At 35.4% G+C, this 20997-nt stretch overlaps 2 protein-coding genes across 2 annotated transcripts; one reads left to right on the top strand and one right to left on the bottom strand.

Annotated features, from left to right (window-relative positions):
• Nucleotides 1-653: 653 nt before the first annotated feature.
• LOC102804020 (C-type lectin lectoxin-Lio2-like) lies at nucleotides 654-5676 on the bottom strand. The gene is made up of 6 exons (XM_006820796.2): nucleotides 5649-5676; nucleotides 3116-3197; nucleotides 2678-2895; nucleotides 2430-2550; nucleotides 1131-1213; nucleotides 654-751 (listed from the first exon to the last, which is right to left on the bottom strand). The coding sequence occupies exons 2-5, from the start codon at nucleotides 3177-3179 to the stop codon at nucleotides 1149-1151; spliced, it is 468 nt and encodes a 155-aa protein (XP_006820859.1). The 5' UTR covers nucleotides 3180-3197; nucleotides 5649-5676; the 3' UTR covers nucleotides 654-751; nucleotides 1131-1148.
• A 6288-nt stretch (nucleotides 5677-11964) lies between these two features.
• Nucleotides 11965-17816, top strand: LOC102804138 (lithostathine-like). Its single transcript, XM_006820797.2, has 6 exons — nucleotides 11965-11992; nucleotides 13062-13165; nucleotides 13425-13642; nucleotides 13770-13884; nucleotides 17133-17212; nucleotides 17603-17816. Exons 2-6 carry the CDS (start codon nucleotides 13102-13104, stop codon nucleotides 17645-17647), a joined length of 522 nt encoding a protein of 173 aa, XP_006820860.1. The 5' UTR covers nucleotides 11965-11992; nucleotides 13062-13101; the 3' UTR covers nucleotides 17648-17816.
• The last annotated feature ends 3181 nt before the right edge of the window (nucleotides 17817-20997 follow it).

Here is a 20997-nt window from a genome sequence, read left to right on the forward strand (position 1 = left end):
CTATATCCACCCAAATCTCTTCTATACAATCCTATACATTTTTGACTGCCCACAATGAGGGATATCAGACCACCATTTGCAAATCCATTGGTTTACAATAAACGTACCTTTTTAAATAATCTCCAACTTTTCTGTTCTGTTTTCACATTCATTTTGTTTTAGTGTTACACGATATACGTATCTCACTGTAAGGATGATTCACCTTCGATATAAAGTACACGTCTAACGTACGAAGTAATCATTTTTCTGGCGACTGTTGGCGTGGTGGCCCTGGGTCTGTTAATGTCTCAAATACTTCTTGTACCCTTTGATCGGTAAAATGTAAGAGTATCGATCGTTTTGTGAAATATTTCCGCAGATTTTGCTGCCGAATAAATAAGCTTTTTCTTTATCGGTGCCTTTTAGGAGTGAGTGCCGTTGCACTCCTGGCGAAAACAGTTGCACTGCTTGAATTCCTACTTGTAATGCTGTTATCAATTAGTTCGTCAATCCTTGTCGCCACTGTTACGTTACCAGAACGGGATGTGTTAATGGTCTGGCTGATAAGAAACTATCAACAGACTGCTATACAACTTGAGACCGTTTATTACGCATTTGCAGTAATCACATTACAAATGCAGTCTCTTACATATTTGTGTTTGAATAACAAACAATTCAATTAAATATACTTTATTTGATTCTTAATGTTCTATGATTCATCAATGGAGTTAATTATTATCATTCTTCTTTATTTCAGCAGTTCGATGTTGTCCTGGAAAACAAATATTACAATATTTATCATTTAAATCATTCATTTCCAAATCATAACCAGACAAACACTAAGAGTGAATTAAATTGCCACACAATATTATTCGATTTGACGTGATATAGGCACTCGTTGAACTGAATAAAACATCACATAAAGTCTAAAATAATGGCGAGTATAATCATTATTTTTTTAGCCAAAAGTAATAACCCCCTGAAAGGCTTTTGTTTTGACTTAAATGCTTGCTATCCAAACAAAGTTAATAAAGTTGTTTCAGAAGTCAGGAATATTAACGTGTGTCAATTTACATTGTTAACAAGAAACTAATTATAGTAAAAACTATTTAATGCATCACTTACATATATCATCAGACATTGCAACATACCTTATATGTGAAGTTTATTTAAATTTGTGGAGCTTTACAAACAAATACTCTTTCCTCGTCACATTTCTCATCATTCCATCGTTCTGTTGTAATAAAAATAGCATATATTAAGGCCGAACATATATATTTTCAACGTTTAACATCTATTAAATGGTTACTTAGATGTACAAAACATCATCTGGAAAACAGATATATCAAAAAAATGTGTGACTCATAGGTTTCAAACTGACGTGAGGCGATGATGAGAGGCAAAACCTATTTTTGTGGTCAAAGACACATTGACCACAACAACACATCTAATTTCCATACAATGCAATCATGGTTTGGAATTGAAATACTTATCATACGGATGTGATATATAATGTAGAAAGTACCACGGAAAGTACCATCTCCCCATCGTGGCCTCCACTTGGTAACCGGCATCCCCAACAACAATCGGACTTAATCCGAATTGAGAACGTGAACTCTACAAGTTTAATTGAATGCACACAGCATATCAGATAATAGTTATAAACCCCTTTAGCCACATCTCAATATACTCTTGACTGACCATTTATTTCAAATATTCCATAGCAGTCTCATTTTACTCGAGGTGTCCGATGTTTTACGGGTTTATTTTTAAAGAAGTAACTGTCCACAAACAATCTCAGTTTAAGAGATAAACAGAACGAAGAATATTAACCCGCCGAGAGTCTGCGTGTCGACGCCTTGATTTAGGTCACCCAATATTATATAGTCGGCGTACAGTCAGAGGTATAATTTTGGATTCAGGAAGGTAATGTTTTAATTCTAGTTAGTATAATCCCGGCATTTGTGGCGCCAAGGTGTTTATGTCACAGAAGTGCCATGACTGCCATAATCAGCATGTTTTCTGTCTGAGTACTATATTTAATTTTGTTCTAAATAACAGCATTTTTCTAGTGACAATATCCGATAATTAAGATCAGGCAATTGCCGGAGTGGGTCAGTCTGATGATTGAACCAAACAGATGAATAGTGACTAAGCAGTAAATAATACAATAAGTTGCCAGTGATAATACATACATACATGCATGCATCACACGTGTTATGTACATTCTTGTCGATTAAATAACACACATACGTAAGTATAATGACAACAAACGATATGTAAATGTAATCAATTATTGGAAACATAGTGCGAAAATTGTTTGTTGTAGGGTATTTTGACAATGATGGATAGATATATGTTACGAGTGGAACATTGTGTTTCCACTTCATAATCGACATAATTGTGCACCCGATATTACAGCAAAACAAACATTTTTTTATAATACTTACTACTATCCCCGACATTGCCTTCTACACAATCTTCATCAGCAAATAATGAATCGTTAGGCTCGCCACAGTCCCAATTTTTCCAATCCATTGGAGAACCATCAGTCCACGTAAAAACTTCCTCCTGTATAAAATTATTATATTGATTAGTAAAATTTCAGTAAAAGTGTGCAATATTGTGGATTTCTTCTAAAACTATGTTATATGCATAGTAGTAAATAATGAATAAAATAATGTATATGTTTCCTTACCGTCCCTACATCATTTGCTCCAAGCCAATAACGATCAGTCGTTTGGACTAATGATTGTACATAACCTTCTTCTGCCATTGAATGGGTTGACGCCAAAAAACCTCCTGCCGCTTGGTTTCCACAGTAATCATCAGCATCGTGGAATGATTTTAGAATCGAAACGTATGCATAACAATAACCATTCTCAGGCCAATATTCAAACCCCTGAGGACAGGTTCCTGGAAAATTACATTACACTTTGTAACATTCACAATTTCTTGCGAAAATTAGTTTCATTTTAATTGTTTACGAACCCATTATATGGATCTATCACAATCCTATTCGTGTCGATTTCACACTGAAGTAAAGCTGGTGTGATAACGATTCATCATTAACAGCTACGATTAAGTATTGCATATATAAGATTATTTGTTCGATGAATTATTTATTACAACTTACCTTGACCTATAACAAGGTCTATACTGAGCACAAATGCAATTATAGGAAGAACATTCATCTTCATACAAACGAATGATATTTTCTGCTTGAAAAGAAATATATACTAATATTAAACATTAGTTTCATTTTCTGTTCACAGTTTATGCAAACGTGCCAAGACATTTTTACACCAGAATACGTTGAATTTTTGTTGTTGTAATACAATAACCATGTTATTATAACGCATTAAAATGTGGAGTGGTGAGAGCAAAGACATGTTAACAACCTCTTCCAGTGATTAAAAATCTGACTCAATGTCGACTAAAAACTGCCCTATCCCCGCTGTAGAAACACGCAATCCGAAATTCCGTCACGACTATCAGTTTGGTAGGCTTGAAGCGGGATTCCATATTCTCCGGATTGGTCCAGTGTGTCATGAGAAATGGAATTTGCATGGTCCGCCCATTGTTTATTATGTATACATAACAAAGGTGGTTATCCTGTGTGCTAACATTTTACGAACACGAACGTACTGTCACTAACACTCGATTTGAATAAACCTGTTTCATTTGAAAGTCGCATACCTAATGTATGCCTAAATCTTGTTCTACAATTAATCTAATGTCGCAATCGTATTCTGCAAGAAGTAGTAGTTGCATGCGATGAAACATTTTCATTGAAAAATGTGAGTTCCACAACAGCAATTGCCTTTCGTGAGTTCGGAGTTATTTTCCAAGAACAACAGAAGTTTGAAAAAGTTATAAGACGAACAATTTTCTTTTGTAGCAAAAGTAACGGCTCCAGGAAGGTAGTATACGTGTTCCCCATAATTTCAATACAATAGGAAAGGTGTGGCAGAATTAAAGAGTTGTACAATAAAATAAGAATTGATTAGGTAAATAATATCTGAGTCAAGATATAAGTCCCACCTTAGGGGCAATGGATTTTACAACTTTTCGAATGTGAAACTTCCAATTGAAATGCTGATCAATGGATACTCCAAGGTAAATGGCCGATGGGACACCCTCTATTTGGTTACCGTCAATACCCAAGCTTCCCTCTACGTTCACTATTTTTTGGGATGTTTTAATATTCATGTAGTTGGTCGCTTGTTAGCATGAAACCATTCACACACATGCTTAAGGTCAGAAATAAAAATCGAGCTTTATGGCAAGCATGATGTGGGTAATCTAAATGTTGTTCATATGATCGTACGAGGTAGACGTTAATATGAAAATGCTTTGAAAATTTTAACTGAAATATTAACTTTTTATTTTTAAGTATGTCATAAACATTAATACAAGTTCAATAATCTTTCAGACAAGTTCATTATTTTCCAAGTTTCCTGAATATTAAAGCGTGTTGGAAATAAAATAAAATACAATACAATACATGCGCGGCCGGTCACATGTTGGTGAACTATGTAAACTCATCGTCTCCAGTAGTTTAAAATTAAATTATTCAGAAATGTGCTGCAACCACATTTTCTGTCATATGTGGAATCGTAATGTGGCGATGAATCTAATCGTTTGATGGAATCCTGACACACACATCCGTTTTAAAAAAAGTAGTGTGGAATGCGATACCACATGTTTATATAATGATATATAGTGTCATCAGGTCACTTTCGCTGAGTAGTTAGATATTTCTTTAAATAAATGACTGTAGTAAGCGATATCGAACTAACTAACATGAAATAGTTTATTGGCACTGATAATAATTGACATTAACTATAAAATGCAATTATAAGATTCTAATTGCCCAGCCGAGGATAGAAATTTTAATTGAATAACACATTGTGTGAATGCCCCCGCTCCCTCGAGGAAATGGTATAGAATGACTTGCTTAGTTTAATGCAATACAAAAGATAACCATTTCTCTCCGGTGAACACAGTATTCATTGTTAACAATTGATGCTGTTCGGTTATCAAACTAACGGCGATTTTTTAAAACTAACTGATAAATTCGAAGTGTTTTTAAGGGCACCAATTTGGGTGTGACATACATTTGTTGTCATACTAAGGGACGACATCAACAGATCGATGTCGGATAAAAACTTATTTCCTTTAGTGTGGGGGTGGGGGGGGGTTGACCTCAAAAAGTTTCCATCCTACAAAAACGATTTTATTTTTCAATGAAGTCAAAAAAATCTTGGAGTATTTGTAGTTCGTTTTTTTTCTATCCAATCATGAACAGAAATAAACGAAAAGGGAAAAAACAGAAAAATGGTTTGGTTCGAGTGTAAATCTGTGCGAAATGAGGTGCATTTGTAAAATCTTTTTACACCCACCCGACAACCAACTGCTATGCCATACTACTGTCCGATTATCAATTTGTATTTAATTGTGAATGTAGTCTGACGCCATGACGTATATTTGTCAATTAAGTTTCAGTGGGGGCTAGGGGGTTTTGGAAAAAACTAAAGGAATTAAGTTTTTATCCGACATCGATCTTTTGACGTCGTCCCTAACAACATTTACATTGATTATAGGGTATTATGTGATGCGGTACAGAATAAACAGAAAAAAAGTATAGTCGGAAACATGATACATACCTCGTATGAATGACTGTAGCACAACCGAATTACAATGATAGGAATGATTCTCATTCAGAGAATGCTTGTTATTTATGCAAATTTATCAGATACCATCTGTTCATGCGACACGCTTGATTAATAATATCGATATATGTCATCAAATTCATCAATTTAAATTGTTTAATGACATGATATTTGTCGTTGTTATCATCACTTGAGATACATACCAGCTGCATGATATGACAAGGCTAAGATATCCTTATCAAAACTAGTTGCCGTGATGGTATGTGCAATATCACATTTTTGTTGTATGCTAATTTTAGTTTACAGTTGTCTGAATTGTGTGCAAACAGAATGTAGGTTTTACAACATCCTGTTGCGCTTCAAACTTGTTTATGCGTGGCGCCATCACAATTCTACTGGCAGGCAGTATACCTGGGGAAGAAACGATAGCAAATCTCGCATTGATACGTTTTATATATCTAAAACTATCGTATCCGGAATTAAATTATCGTCTATTCTGCCTCGTTATGATTTTTCTGATCATTTTCCTGTCGATATCCGTCTGTCTTTTAGTACCATTAATGCACGTACTCCTGTTTGGTGCTTTAATTAAAGCGTCCCGCAGAATGAAGATTTTTGTGAAAGATTCACAGATTCACAGTTTTACAGCGACTTGCTTTCTCCCGGTCCGGTTTCCTTTGAATAAACTGCTGAAAAACGCGTTTCACAACTTGTCTCTTATTTAGTTTTACGCTTCATTCAAGAAGGCGGCCCCCATATAGTAAATATCGTATTTATTTATTATCACGTGTGCGCCAGCTGACTGTGGCTAGGCTGGACTTCTGATGGCCTCGACCTCAAATGTCATCGATGAGGTCGAGGCGAAAATAGGACACTGGCCAAAATATGCACCTGCTCTGTCCTACAGAGGACGTTCTCCGATTATCAACAACCTTGTTGTATCTAAACTCTTTGTCGGAGAAAGTTACTCCGAGTTATATGAAATTCAAGGACAAGCGACTCCACACCCGTTTCATGTAGTACCAGCTGTGATACTGATAGTTTATATATCAGCCTTTTATATTAGCCAGCCGGATTCTAAAAGTAAATCCTCTTGTTAATTACGTGTGTTTAATTAGTCTTGTTACCATGGTATTTATAGAGCCAATCACGACATAGTATTTTCATAGACATGGCCAATCACTGATCGTAAGTTTGTCCTTCAAGCTTTCCCGCCTTTTTTCACTCTGTTTTTGTGGGCTATGTTTCCTATGACGTTCGATTTAAGGGTATATAAGAATGAAACACACGCTTCTCGATATGTATTTCTTCAGTCTGTAACTCGTTACTATGTTCCAGCATTCGCTGTTGAATAAATCATTAGTTTATTAGTTTCTTAGACGAATTGCTGTCTCCGTGTCTGACATTTGTATACCCCCGCTCAAGGAGTCCGGTTTTTAACTGCATTCCCCCACACTCTTGTACACATTAATCGGTGATTAATTTGCCTCTCTCCCCCTGATCGAATAATTAATACCATTCAAAACATATTTGTTGACTTATTTTGCTTGGGAAGACATTTGCCGGCCAGTGAAGGAGGACAGGGATTGGCGCACTTGCCAACCCGTATTGCTTCATACCGCGTACAATACATACAACGGTATTTTTATTTTAACTCAAGTCATCCGTGTTATTTTTCGCCGATTACTTTTTAAGACAATTTCAAAATCTGAATTATAATAAACAGTTAAAATTGAAGTGAGAAGTTTACTTCCATGATGTGATGTCTTACATTCAATCCCAATCTTATATAGAACCATATAGAAGATATATTTTTGTGTTCTATTCAGACACGAATATTCACTGTGAGTTGCTATAATTACAGTTTGTACTGGAACTATTCGAAAACGAGGGAGCGTTAAATAAAAATAATTTACCTGGACGGAATAAAATAAGAATTGTGCCTTGGTTATTTCAGCATAAATACAATTTAACAAGTATGTGTATTTAACACAAACTGTAGATGATATTCTGCAAGCCTGATATTAAACAGGCTGATTGGTACAACAAGGTAATTATTACCCTCATGTTATAATCAGAAAGACTACATAACAGCTGAATGAGATGTTGCGTGGTTGTGTAAACGTATATTTGTATATAGGTCCTTACTCTACTTATTTGTTTAGTGAAAATCATTGATGAGCTAGGTAGGACTTAACGGGCGGCAGTCGTCGCGCTGCGTCCTGTTCGATATGGGACTCATAGCGACGTATACAACGCGTGTAAAATACATTGTTTATTTACATGAAATTCGAACAAGCGCTGCGCGACCACCGCGCTTTAAGTAAAGTGGCTGACACACAAGGAACCAAAATTCCACAGTAATCCGATTCAAGCAAAGAAGTCGTCAACATTCGCAAGCAATCTGATTGTTTTTAGGTGCCCAAGCACAAAGGGCCAGGCCCCTATTCTTATTGTCCGTTTTTTTCTTTCTTCATCTCCTTTCTGATAATGTTCTGATAATGCTCTATACTGATAGTCCCTGATGTGAACTGGTGCAACATGCTTTCAGAATTTTAATTGGCCAATTAGTTTGGCAGCCATATTGGATTGAAATAAAACCGGAAGTGGCTGTTTGACCACTTTCTGAAGATCTAGGTGTCTAGATTTGTTTATGGTATATAGTACAATTCATGTGTAATAGATATTAGCAATAAAAACTTTAGCGGTCACGTGACTTTTCACGCCATTTTGTTTTCCTAAAAACGACAAAAAACACATAAAAATCTTCTTCTCCAGAACCACTAGGCAAAATGTTCTCCAATACGGTGTTTTATCATTAATACATGACGCAAATTCCAGTTTGAGATTGATTGGTCACATGGTTTGGCCGCCATTTTGGTTTTCTTCCAAACTGGAAGTAGTTATTTATCCATTCTATAATTGCGTTATTTTCTTCTCATTTGCTACATTGCATCTCTACGTTAAAGTCTTCCAGAAAATGTAAAAAAGATTCAGATCAGTCACACGGTTCGGCCGCCATCTTGGATTTTTGGAAAATGTTTCAAAACGTTTAGACATTTGCTTCAACAGTGCTTCAACCGATCTACTAGATGTTTTATATGTACCATGTCTGGCCATAGATCCATACGAGAAAAATAATATTATTTTGATCAGTCACATGGTTTGTCCGCCATCTTGGATTTTTTGAAAATAGAAATTCTGCAATTACATGCTTTGTATTAGTCAGATTACTTTTAAATTTTGTATGTGCATTTGTGTCTTCAGATACATCATTTTGCCCCAATAGCACACTACTAGGCAACGTGGCCGGGCACCTATGGGGTGGGGGCTTCTAACCTCATTAATATGCATAACTGTTATAACTCAAGCACTGTTGCAGTAAAGAGAATGAATCCTGTGTTATTATGACAACGGTTAACAAGAGATTTGATTAAAATAATTATTGACCAAATATGGTCATCTGAGCTCATTAATATGCATAACATGTCATATCTCAAACACTGTGGCAGTTAGGAAGATGAATCTTGTGTTATTATGACAACATTGAACAAGAGATTTGATTAAAATAACAGATGACCATATATGATCATGGGAGTGCATTAATATGCATAACTGTCATATCTCAAACACTGTTGCAGTTAGGAAGATGAATCCTGTGTTATTATGACAACATTGAACAAGAGATTTCATTAAAATAACAGATGACCATTTATGGTCATGTGAACTCATTAATATGCATAGCAGTCATATCTGAAACACTGTTGCAGAACAGGACATGCAACTAGTGTCATTATGAAGGCATTGAATGAAAGATGTAACTGACATTAGAAATGTCTATATATAATTATATAATCTCATTATTATGCATAAGAACATGGCTCATTATATATCCTGAAAACCATATTTTGATAACCAAACCAGGTAAATACATGGAACCAACTTCATTTCGACCTCATGTTACTGATAATTCAAACTACCTGATTGTCTAACATGTGACATGTTAATTATGAAGCAGAATCTTGTCAGCTTTTTCTTTCTTTATTCTTCTTTCTTTCTTTCTTTCTTTCTTTCTTTCTTTCTTTCTTTCTTTCTTTCTTTCTTTCTTTCTTTCTTTCTTTCTTTCTTTCTTTCTTTCTTTCTTTCTTTCTTTCTTTCTTTCTTTCTTTCTTTCTTTCTTTCTTTCTTTCTTTCTTTCTTTCTTTCTTTCTTTCTTTCTTTCTTTCTTTCTTTCTTTCTTTCTTTCTTTCTTTCTTTCTTTCTTTCTTTCTTTCTTTCTTTCTTTCTTTCTTTCTTTCTTTCTTTCTTTCTTTCTTTCTTTCCTTTTTCCACACATCCAACAAGATAGCCACACTGTCAACAAGGTGCATAATTCCACATGGTACACATGCAACAAGATAACCCACCCTGTCAACAAGGCGGATATCATCAGATGGTACACATGGGACAAGATAACCCACCCTGTCACCAAGGTGGATATTATCACATGGTAGTCATGCGACAATATAACCTTCCCTGTCATCAAGGTAAATAATACTACGTTGTACACATGCAACGAGTTAACCCACCATGTCAACAAGGTGAATATCACGACATGGCATGCATGCAACGAGATACTCTACCATGTCAATGTGATGGTTAATACTACATGGTATTCATACGACTAGATAACCCATGCTGTTAACAAGGTGAATATCATCAGATGGTACTCATGCAACACAACAACCCATCCTGTCAACATGGTGGATATCACCACATGGTGCACATGCAACAAGATAACCCACCCTGTCAACTAGGTGCATAATACCACATGGTACACATGCGACAAGATAACCCACCCTGTCAGCAACTAAATATCATCACATGTTACACATGCGACATGATAACCCTGTCAAGCAGGTGGATATCATCAGATGGTAAACATGAGACAAGATAACCCACCCAGTCAACAACGTAGATATCACCACATGGTAAACATGCAACAAGATAACCCACCCTGTCATCAAGGTGGGTATCACCAAATGCTACACATGCAACAAGATAACCCATTTATTTTTGAAATGTACATTAAATAGAATGCACTGGAACTTGGTTTGTCTTTAATGTGAATAAATAAATAAATAAATAAATAAATAAATAAATAAATAAATAAATAAATAAATAAATAAATAAATAAATAAATAAATAAATAAATAAATAAATAAATAAAAGTTGGCTAGGGAAAATGACGGGGGAGAAGGTGGCTAGATAGTCGGGTCAGTTCCATTAGAATATTTGTCTGTAACCATGTTTTATATGCGTAATTTGATTACGTTGTGGTGCGAAACGCGTTCTAGTTGGGAGAAAACGGTAAAATAAATGGTAACATTGTTGATTTTAGACTTACAGAATCCCCTCTTACAACAATACTAGGCAATAGTGATCTACTGCACCGATGTTGTACTTTATATATGTACCAACAATTGTTCAAAATTAAAAAAGTGATTTGTTTTACAGATTTAGTGAAAATGAAGCCCATTCAACTCCACTGATCAGCAATAATAGTAAAGTTGAACTACATTCTGTTTGCACGCAATTCAGACTACTGTAAACTAAAATTAGCATATCAAACAATGTGTTATTGCAAATACCATCACAATGATAAACTAGTTTTGATAAGGATATCTTAACCTTGACATATTATGCAGCTGGTATGTATCCCAAGTGATGATAATAATTATACAGCGATCCATTGGTAATTTAGTATCGTTCGCATGTATCAACATTTGAGTCATACACTAACAACTAGTTGTACACTCTGAACACAATCGAACAATTAAACATAGCGGATGGATTAGTTTTATATCGGATTACTCAGAAATATTGGCTCTATGTGTGTCCGGCATTTTACTTGATTAATTATCATCACCCCACCGATAGCAAATAACCTCCAATGAAACAATTTAAATTGGCGCCACGCATAAACAAGTTTGAAGCGCAACAGGATGTTGTAAAACCTACATTCTGTTTGCACACAATTCAGACAACTGTAAACTAAAATTAGCATACAACAAAAATGTGATATTGCACATACCATCACGGCAACTAGTTTTGATAAGGATATCTTAGCCTTGTCATATCATGCAGCTGGTATGTATCTCAAGTGATGATAACAACGACAAATATCATGTCATTAAACAATTTAAATTGATGAATTTGATGACATATATCGATATTATTAATCAAGCGTGTCGCATGAACAGATGGTGTCTGATAAATTTGCATAAATAACGAGCATTCTTTGAATGAGAATCATTCCTATCATTGTAATTCGGTTGTGCTACAGTCATTCATACGAGGTATGTATCATGTTTCCGACTATACTTTTTTTTCTGTTTATTCTGTACCGCATCACATAATACCCTATAATCAATGTAAATGTTGTTAGTGTGACAACAAATGTATGTCACACCCAAATTGGTGCCCTTCGAATTTATCAGTTAGTTTTAAAAAATCGCCGTCAGTTTGATAACCGGAGAGAAGTAATTATCTTTTGTATTGCATTAAACTAAGCAAGTCATTCTATAACTTTTCCTCGAGGGAGCTGGGGCATTCACACAATGTGTTATTCAATTAAAATTTCTATCCTCGGCTGGGCAATTAGAATCTTATAATTGCATTTTATAGTTAATGTCAATTATTATCAGTGACAATAAACTATTTCATGTTAGTTAGTTCGATATCGCTTACTACAGTCATTTATGTAAAGAAATATCTAACTACTCAGGGAAAGTGATCTGATGACACTATATATCATTATATAAACATGTGGTATCGCATTCCACACTACTTTTCTTAAAACGGATGTGTGTGTCAGGATTCCATCAAACGATTAGATTGATCGCCACATTACGATTCCTGAGAAAATACATTTATTCCCGAAGAACAAGTATTAATTCTTACAATTTAGTCCAAAAAAATTTGCTTCTGTTGTTATAACTCCATACTCACTAAAGGCAATTGCTGTAGTGGAACTCACATTTGTCAAAAAAAATACAACATACAACTACAACTTCTTGCAGAATACGATTGCGACATTAGTTTAATTGTAGAGCAAAATTTAGGCGTATCCCTCGTTGTACGAGAATTTCAAATAAAATCAATCACAGGTTTATTCAAATCAAGTGTTAATTCAAACTGTTAGTGACAGTACGTGTGTGTTTGTAAAAAGATTTCCACTTATGAAAAATGTATGTCTACATAACAAACGATGGGACAACCATACAAATTCCATTTCTCATGACGACTAAGTGCAATCAGGGGAATAAGTCACACAATATGTTGTACGTGATACAAATATGACTTGTGCTCATTAGATTGTCGTTGGTTTATAAACAATGATTTACTTTTATTTTGTTTTGTTGGCAGTTATATATTTCTTTTCAATCAGCAAACATCATTCGTTTGTATGAAGATGAATGTTCTTCCTATAATTGCATTTGCGCTCAGTATAAACCTTGTCTTAGGTCAAGGTAAGTTGTCTGTTACTGCATTAGCGATACAAAAATAATTCATCGAACAAATAATCTGATATATGCATTATTTAATCGTAGTTGTTAATGATGAATCGTTATCACAGCAGCTTTACTTCAGTGCGAAATCGACACGAATAGCATTGTGATAGATCCACATAATAAACAATTAAAATGAAACTAATATTTCCCAATAAGTCAATCATTTCCACAAGAAATTTTCTTACCGAATGTTACAAAATATAATGTAATTTTACAGAACTCTGTCCTAGTGGATTTCGATATTGGTCTTATACTGGTTACTGTTATTTATACGTTCGGGATCTATATAATTTCCGCGATGCTGATACTAACTGTGGAAACCTAGCGGCAGGGGGTTATTTGGTATCAACCCATTCATTGGCAGAAGAAGGCTTTGTACAAGGATTAGTCGAAACGGGTGACGATTATTGGATTGGAGCAAATGACGTAAACTCGGTAAGGAAACATATAGCTTATATGCATAGTAGTGAATAATGAATACATAACAGAAGAAATCTATGTTGCACACTAAAACGTTAACAATTGCTGAAATTTCACTAATCTATATAATACTTTTACACAGAACAGTGATTTTGTGTGGACTGATCGTTCTCCAATGGATTGGACAAATTGGGATTGCGATGAACCTAACAATTCAGGTGACGAAGATTGTGTAGAGAGCAATTTCGGGTTGGATAGTAAGTATTACAGAAAAATTGACCTTATAATATTGGGTGACCCAAATCAATGCTTCCACGTGCAGACTTGCGGCAGTGTTAGTATAGTCGCTTTTGTTTATTTCTCGAACTGAGTTTGTTTGTGATAACGTCTATGCCAACAGTTACTTCTTTAACAATACACCCGTAACACATCGGACACCTCGAGTAAAATGAGACAGCTATGGAATATTTGAAATGAGTGGTAAGTCAAGAGTATATTGAGATGTGGATTGCAGGCGAGGATTGGGGCTACTTTGGCGTTAATTACAAATGTGGCCGGTTGCCGAGATGAATCCACGCTGCCCCCCGGGGGGGGGGGTTACTCACATTGAAGTGCTATATGTGCATGTGCCGCCAAATTCACAAATTCACCATATCTGTCTGAAAAGGGGTATGTTATTTTACACTGTCTGTCTGAAAAGGGGTATTCTTTTTCATTATTTCTGTCTAAAAAGGTGTGCATATTTTCCAAAGACTGTCTCTAGAACTTGAGTGATCCAACAATCAGGAAAATGAAGCTGATTTTTTCTTTCTGTAACTTCATTTCGATCGTCAAAGTCCATCTCCGGGAGTCCACCTGCTTTTCCTTTGGTGCCATTTATGCTTACTGCCTGGAAACGGGTGTAAAATATCCACAGTATGTCTGAAAAGGGGGTTGGCAATTTGAGTTTATTTCTGTCTGATAAGGGGTAGGGGTTTCAAACAACCAGCTACACACCCCTGTCAGTATTTGTTGCCAGAACCCCCCCCCCCCCCCCGGCGCTGTGGGCGTGAAGCTAAGCGATTTTGTGCAGTGATAGCCAGATCGAAATTATTCTAATACTATGCGGAAAATCGAGTTTCCCTTCACTGATCTTGTATTTTTTGCCGGCTGCTCACATCTCCCAATTTCACCATCACTCCTTGTACTACTGTCGGATTAGGAGGTTTTTAGCCACTATCTGGTATACTGTGTATATTAAATTAACCTTGTAGGGTTCACGTTCTCAATGTGGAATAAGCTCGGTTATTAAGCTTGCTTTTTTGGAGATGCCCGGTTGCCAAGTGGCAACCACGATGGGACATACAGCTAGGCTATTTGGTGCCGTGGTCCAGTTTCAATTTCACATTTGGACTTCCACCATTTGGACTTCACACCCGTTTGATAAGTATTACAATTTCAATGTATGGAAATTAGATATATGTATGATTAACGAGCTACCAGCTAATAGATTATCTAAATCTATTCGCCCAAATGAAAAATATTTAGATACACAATATTCTTGTACACATAAGGATTTCCTGACTCTCTTTATATACAAATACATTGAGAAATGATATGATGGCTTAGGACCTTTATTTTATATAATTATGTAAATTGGGTAGTCCAAGCAAAATTGCATACAGACACTGCATTTACCATGCCAGTCTCACTGCGCGTAAAACGATAACACAAAAAACTATAGAATAAATAGACAGAAACAAGGGATTTGGTTATACCGAGGCCGCAGCTGACTCATTAAACTTTATCTTTGCAGCCTCATGAACACATCATCATGAAAAAACTGCCAACTCAGCCATATTACCATTATATTTAACATATATTTTTAACAATGTGTAAACTACAGTATAATGCACTAATTGACTAATAAATTAAACAATACTCAGTTATTTTTACGAGGAAATATATGAAAGCAACCCCGAACAATTTAGAGCCATTTTTTATGTAAAGTAAATTTATCATACATAAATATAGTGAATATCTCGATATTCTAAAGATAAACATTAGCATTAATCTAATAGTTTATCTTAAGCTAAATTTCAACGTTATAACACATTTATCCCCCGAGTCCATTACTGTTATACTGTGTTAAAAGGAAGATTATTTATTTATTTTTGTACTGTTTTCATCAATATTCTAATCATGGACATGTATAACCATTCTCATCACATCAAACAAAGAACACATTGAGGTGATGCATATTATGATAATGCTAATATCTAACCTCTGACCATCTAGTATGGTTGACACACATGAGTCAATGTTACAAAAGCTGATACACCCAAATAGATTTAGATAGACCAGTTTGCAAAAAAACAAAGTAAATAAAATTTGGTGGTGCTACCCTGGACTGCATTGTTAGTAGGATGTAAAAGTAGAAATGCTCACAGTACTTAGCCTGTTACTGACAATGTTTCCTGAGTAAAGCATTCACTTATGTTTTATTGAAAGAGAAATATAGGCAACTTGTTTTGTGACTATTCTATATGGCGTACTGAGCATAATCGGCATAGTGCAGAGAGTTGACCAATGCTAAGCTTGCCATTCAAATCCAGTGAAATACCATTAAGCCCTGCAAAGCTGACATAACCCATTATTTCGCAGACAAACTATGCTGTGGCGTTGTGCTCACCTTAAACAAACATCTGCGTATAAAACTGTGAACAAATGCTAAGTTGCCAGTTTGAATAATTGTGAACAATGACCTGCACTGAGAAATATTGCAGGTTGACAAGTACTATAATCGTGCACAAGTACAAGATTTATAACAGTTGTATATACATATGCACTATCTGAACTGCTTAGCCCCGGGGAAATGATTTGTATTTAGAGTTGTAGCCAATAAACTTAAGATTGTGTAGTGCATTGTTCTGCCCATTAACTGTGGATAATCTATGATTGTCTATGTTGCTCTCTGGCGTTTCGTTAAGTTGAGTAAAGCCATATTTTTCCAGTGCTGTTGTGATAATAGTTGCTCGCCCTTGTGCAGACACATGTATTGCAGACTTGCAATATATAAAAATGGGTGCAATTCCCTCACACATGCACCGTCACATTCAGCTATTATTCCTAGGTGCCTGTTCCCAAAAATACAATTCGAATGGGCCATGATTGTCATAGACATACTTGTTGACAATTGTTGAATGTTTAAATATTGAACATATATAAATATGGGGTTTTGCAGTGTTGTTGTCAATGTGCCTTCTGTCTTATCATCGCACCACGTAAGTTTGAAACCTGGGAATCACACATCTTTTTGTTATATCTGTTTTCTGCTCCAGATGATGTTTTGTTTATCTTAGTAACCATTTAATAAATGTTGAAAAAATATATTTTGTTGTGGTATTAAATAATCTAAATATAATATAATTCAAACTGTGTCAACGCATCATGTTTCAATGTCCCTGAGGCCTAGAAGCAAAAGCCTATGTTCGACAATAATATGTGCTATTTTTTACCACTACAGAACGATGGAATGATGCCCATTGCGACAACAGAAAACAATCTGTTTGTAAAGCTCCAAACAATCTGATGGTTACACATAAGGTATGTTGCATTATTTGATGATAACTGGTGCAATAACTAGCTTTCACTATAATTAGTTTGTTGTTAACAAATTGAATGTAATGTCACAGACATAATTTTGTATCAACTTGTCAAATCCTGACTTCTGAACCAACTTTATTACACATGTTTAGATTGCAAGCACTTGAGTCGAAAAGAAATTCTGTTAGTGGGTTGTAACTCTTGGCTAACAAATAACAATGATTATATTCACCAATATTTCAGAATTTATGTGATGTTTCATACAGTCTAACGAGTGCCTATATCGTTGATATACTAATATAATATATAATGATATTGTGTAGCAATTAAATTCACAGTCGGCATCTGGTAATGATTGAAATAATGAAAAATGTAAAACCTTTTTTCCAGGTCAAAACTGAAATTGCTGAAATAAAGAAGAATGATGATAATTAACTCCATTGATGCTTCATAGAACATTAAGAATCAAACAAAATATATTTAATTAAATTGTTTGTTGTTCAAATATGTAAGAGATTGTTATGTATTTCGGAAGCGGTGTAATTAGTTTAGTGTAATTACTGGAAATGCGTAATAAACAGTCGGAAGTTTGTCGGTAGTTTGATGACAGTTGTTTGCTTATCAGCCAGACATTAACTGTAATATACCCCCCCCCCCGCCGGTCAAAAAGTAACAGTGAAGACGAGGATTGACTAACCGATTGGTGACAAGATTACATGTAGAAGTTCAAGCAGTAAAACTTTGTTGTGTTGGGAGTATAACGGCACTCGCTCTTAAATGGTGTCGATCAATTAAAAGCTTCGAGTTTATTTGGCATCGAAATTACCTGAATATGTTTCACAAAACGAACGGAAATGTGCATTACAAATTGCTCGCATTCAGAATCGGTCGATCAACAGATAGAAGAGATAATGGTAATATTGATTCTAAAACTGTTAATGCAATTTGCAAATCAAAATACCAGTCCTACTTAACCAAAAAAATAAATAAAACAGAATGTGGTCAGAGGGTGAAAATGATCATTGGTCATTTGGTCGTGGTGAGTGTTGCCAAGGTGACTAAATGTCAATGTAAACATGTTAGAAACTTTGCCAGAATTTGTTATACAAAGAAATTAGATGACCTTTATGACAGAAACAAAAATCAACCGAGATGTAGAGGGCCAGTAGAAGTACTACAAAGTTAAAGTTAATGGAAATTGGAATGAATGTTGGAAAAGACGCTAATGTCACTGTGTTGCCTCGAAATTCTTATGAACATAACTTTACTCACCTACAATTGAAAACAACTAGTTTACAACTCAAACTGTACAGTGGGGATTAATTGAAAGTGTGTGGTGATATTAGTGCATAAAGGGCAGAAAGTTATTTTGCCATTAGTGGTAGTGGACAAAAAAGGAACAGCCTTCATTAGATTCGGGGATTCCGTGCGAATTACAAGATATATTTTTCGGTCCGGCAGGTCCGGTACCCTATTCGCTATGCAACTCGTAACTGAAGCGATTTCAAAGTGTTAGTAAATTAGGTACTGTTGGATGACCCATATCCATTACCTGCTACATAATACATGATCGTAACCATGGCCAGGGGAACAATGTTTAGTAAAGTTTTAGTATAGATGGAACTGACAGATACGATTAAAAAATAGTTGAGACAATAAATACTTATCAGGAATCGTATCAGCATTTAACGTAGGACACCCGAGGACAATTTGACAAATGTGAATTTGCAAAACCCTGAATTGAATACATAGACTATGAGGTAAATAAAAGTGACTGTAATCCCATACAGGTAAAAGTGAAGGCCATTTGTGAAGCGCTATGGCATCAAATATGTACATTCATACTTGGGGCATTTAAAATGTTATGGTAACTTTATTCAGAATTTGTCGACATTGGTAAATCATAAAACCAAGTGGAGTTGGCCGGCAGATTGTGAAAAAACCTTCGGAAAATCAAAAGCTGTACTGTTAGAACAAGATATGTATGGCGATGATACACGCTGAAAAAACGCTGAAATGTTTAGACCTGTGATTTAGGCGTGCATTGATGAAATGCACGGAAATGGATGGTATCAAACAGGTTGGTTTTGAATGAACTGAAATGATACACTTATACTAAGAGTGTTTATCATGCCTTCGCGTCGGTTCTGATGAAATCAATCCTTCTGATCTAGTGAAGAATCTTGTGTTTCACATTGATAGTTATGCTTTATCCATAAACAAATTTCAAATGTGTGTAAATTAGCCTCTTATGCATTATAATCAGAGAGCCAAGAGCCACTAATAGTCAAGAACCTGACACCGTCTGCTATACTTTTTCTGACTATATTTTTGTGTTTATGGATATTTGCTGTTTATGAAATGGGATGCTCTTGCGCAAATTTGTTATAGCTGTTTTGTAATAAATGCCCCTGCCGAGATATCAAAATCGAAATTATGTTTCACATTTCGAAATACATGAACTAACTCAATGTAGTTTGCCAAGGAAATGTTTAATAACAGGAAACATGGTTTTATAACTTGTTGTTTGAAAAGTGCAAAGTTAATATAATTAGCGCATGTGCATGTTAATGAGCTAATTGGAATATTTTATAATTAATGTATGCGATTTTCAAATAAACTTCGTTTAAAACTAACATCTCTTAGTTATTCTAGGATTAACTGATATTTTTGCAAATTTTAGAGGTAGAAATTAAGAGACAGAACTACAATTTTAGCAGCAAAGAAACAAAAATTATCACATATATATATCTATCATAATAAAACAATAACATATAGTTACAATTATAAGATTGCAGCTAGCAGAATCAGAGTATGGGTCCCCTGTACATTTACAAGCAACTATGCACCTTCTCTAGCACAAGAACTTCCTTGCATACAGTGGGATTGCATTCGCAATATGTGGACTTTACAGTGCTAAATTTACTCGGTTTTGTCATCATTACAAGAACTAGCTTTCCGCTCTCCACAAAACGGCCAAATTTAATAATGGGTGGCAAGTCCATATCGTTCATATGTGCTCGTTTATATATTCACAGCTGATATAATGCTCTTAATAAATGCTGTTAGAATGCATCTTCAGTTGGAGGCAATACTCTCAATTCCCTCTTGCTTGTTGGAAATAAATGTTCTCGAAGTATGTCAAGGGAATCAAATCCTGTGTGCCCATAAATTTGAACAAACGTTTTTTTTTTTTTGCAAACGTGTCACAGCCAGTTAACGTGTACACAGCAAAGACAGCAGAAGCCATATTTTTGGGACTATTTCCATATTTTTGCACAGGGAAGATGCCAGATCATGAATAGGCAGAAACAATTCCATTTTCCCAAAAGATTGTCTAGCATACAATAATGATAGAAACACAATATTAAGAAGTCAGTATCAGTTGCTTGAACAACATCACGTTGATATCCAAGTGACGATGTACAGTATGTTAAATGTGCAATAAGTCTGGTATCTGCTTCTTTGTGACACAAGGAATATAGTTCATCAATTGTAGCAGCTACATTATCTCTTGTTCGGGAAATAGCTGTTCCCTTATCCTCCATTGTTCCTCCAAGAATCAGTGTTTGATAACTAGGGAGAATTCCATGAATATTTGTCCATGCCAGTGAAAGGAAATTTAACAGGTGTGCCTTATGTTGTGGGTGTATATATATATGTTTCCCCTGTTTGACCTGTTGTGAACTCTGGGCCAGGCAGGCTATTGTCTTCACTTCTGCGTGTGGTTCTAAAGAGTGACGACGTGTCTCTGTGCCTGCTCTGAATTGTCCTGCCGTGTTGGT

The sequence above is a fragment of the Saccoglossus kowalevskii genome, chromosome 1, assembly GCF_978046115.1.
Source record: "Saccoglossus kowalevskii chromosome 1, keSacKowa6.1, whole genome shotgun sequence".
NCBI lineage: Eukaryota > Metazoa > Hemichordata > Enteropneusta > Harrimaniidae > Saccoglossus > Saccoglossus kowalevskii.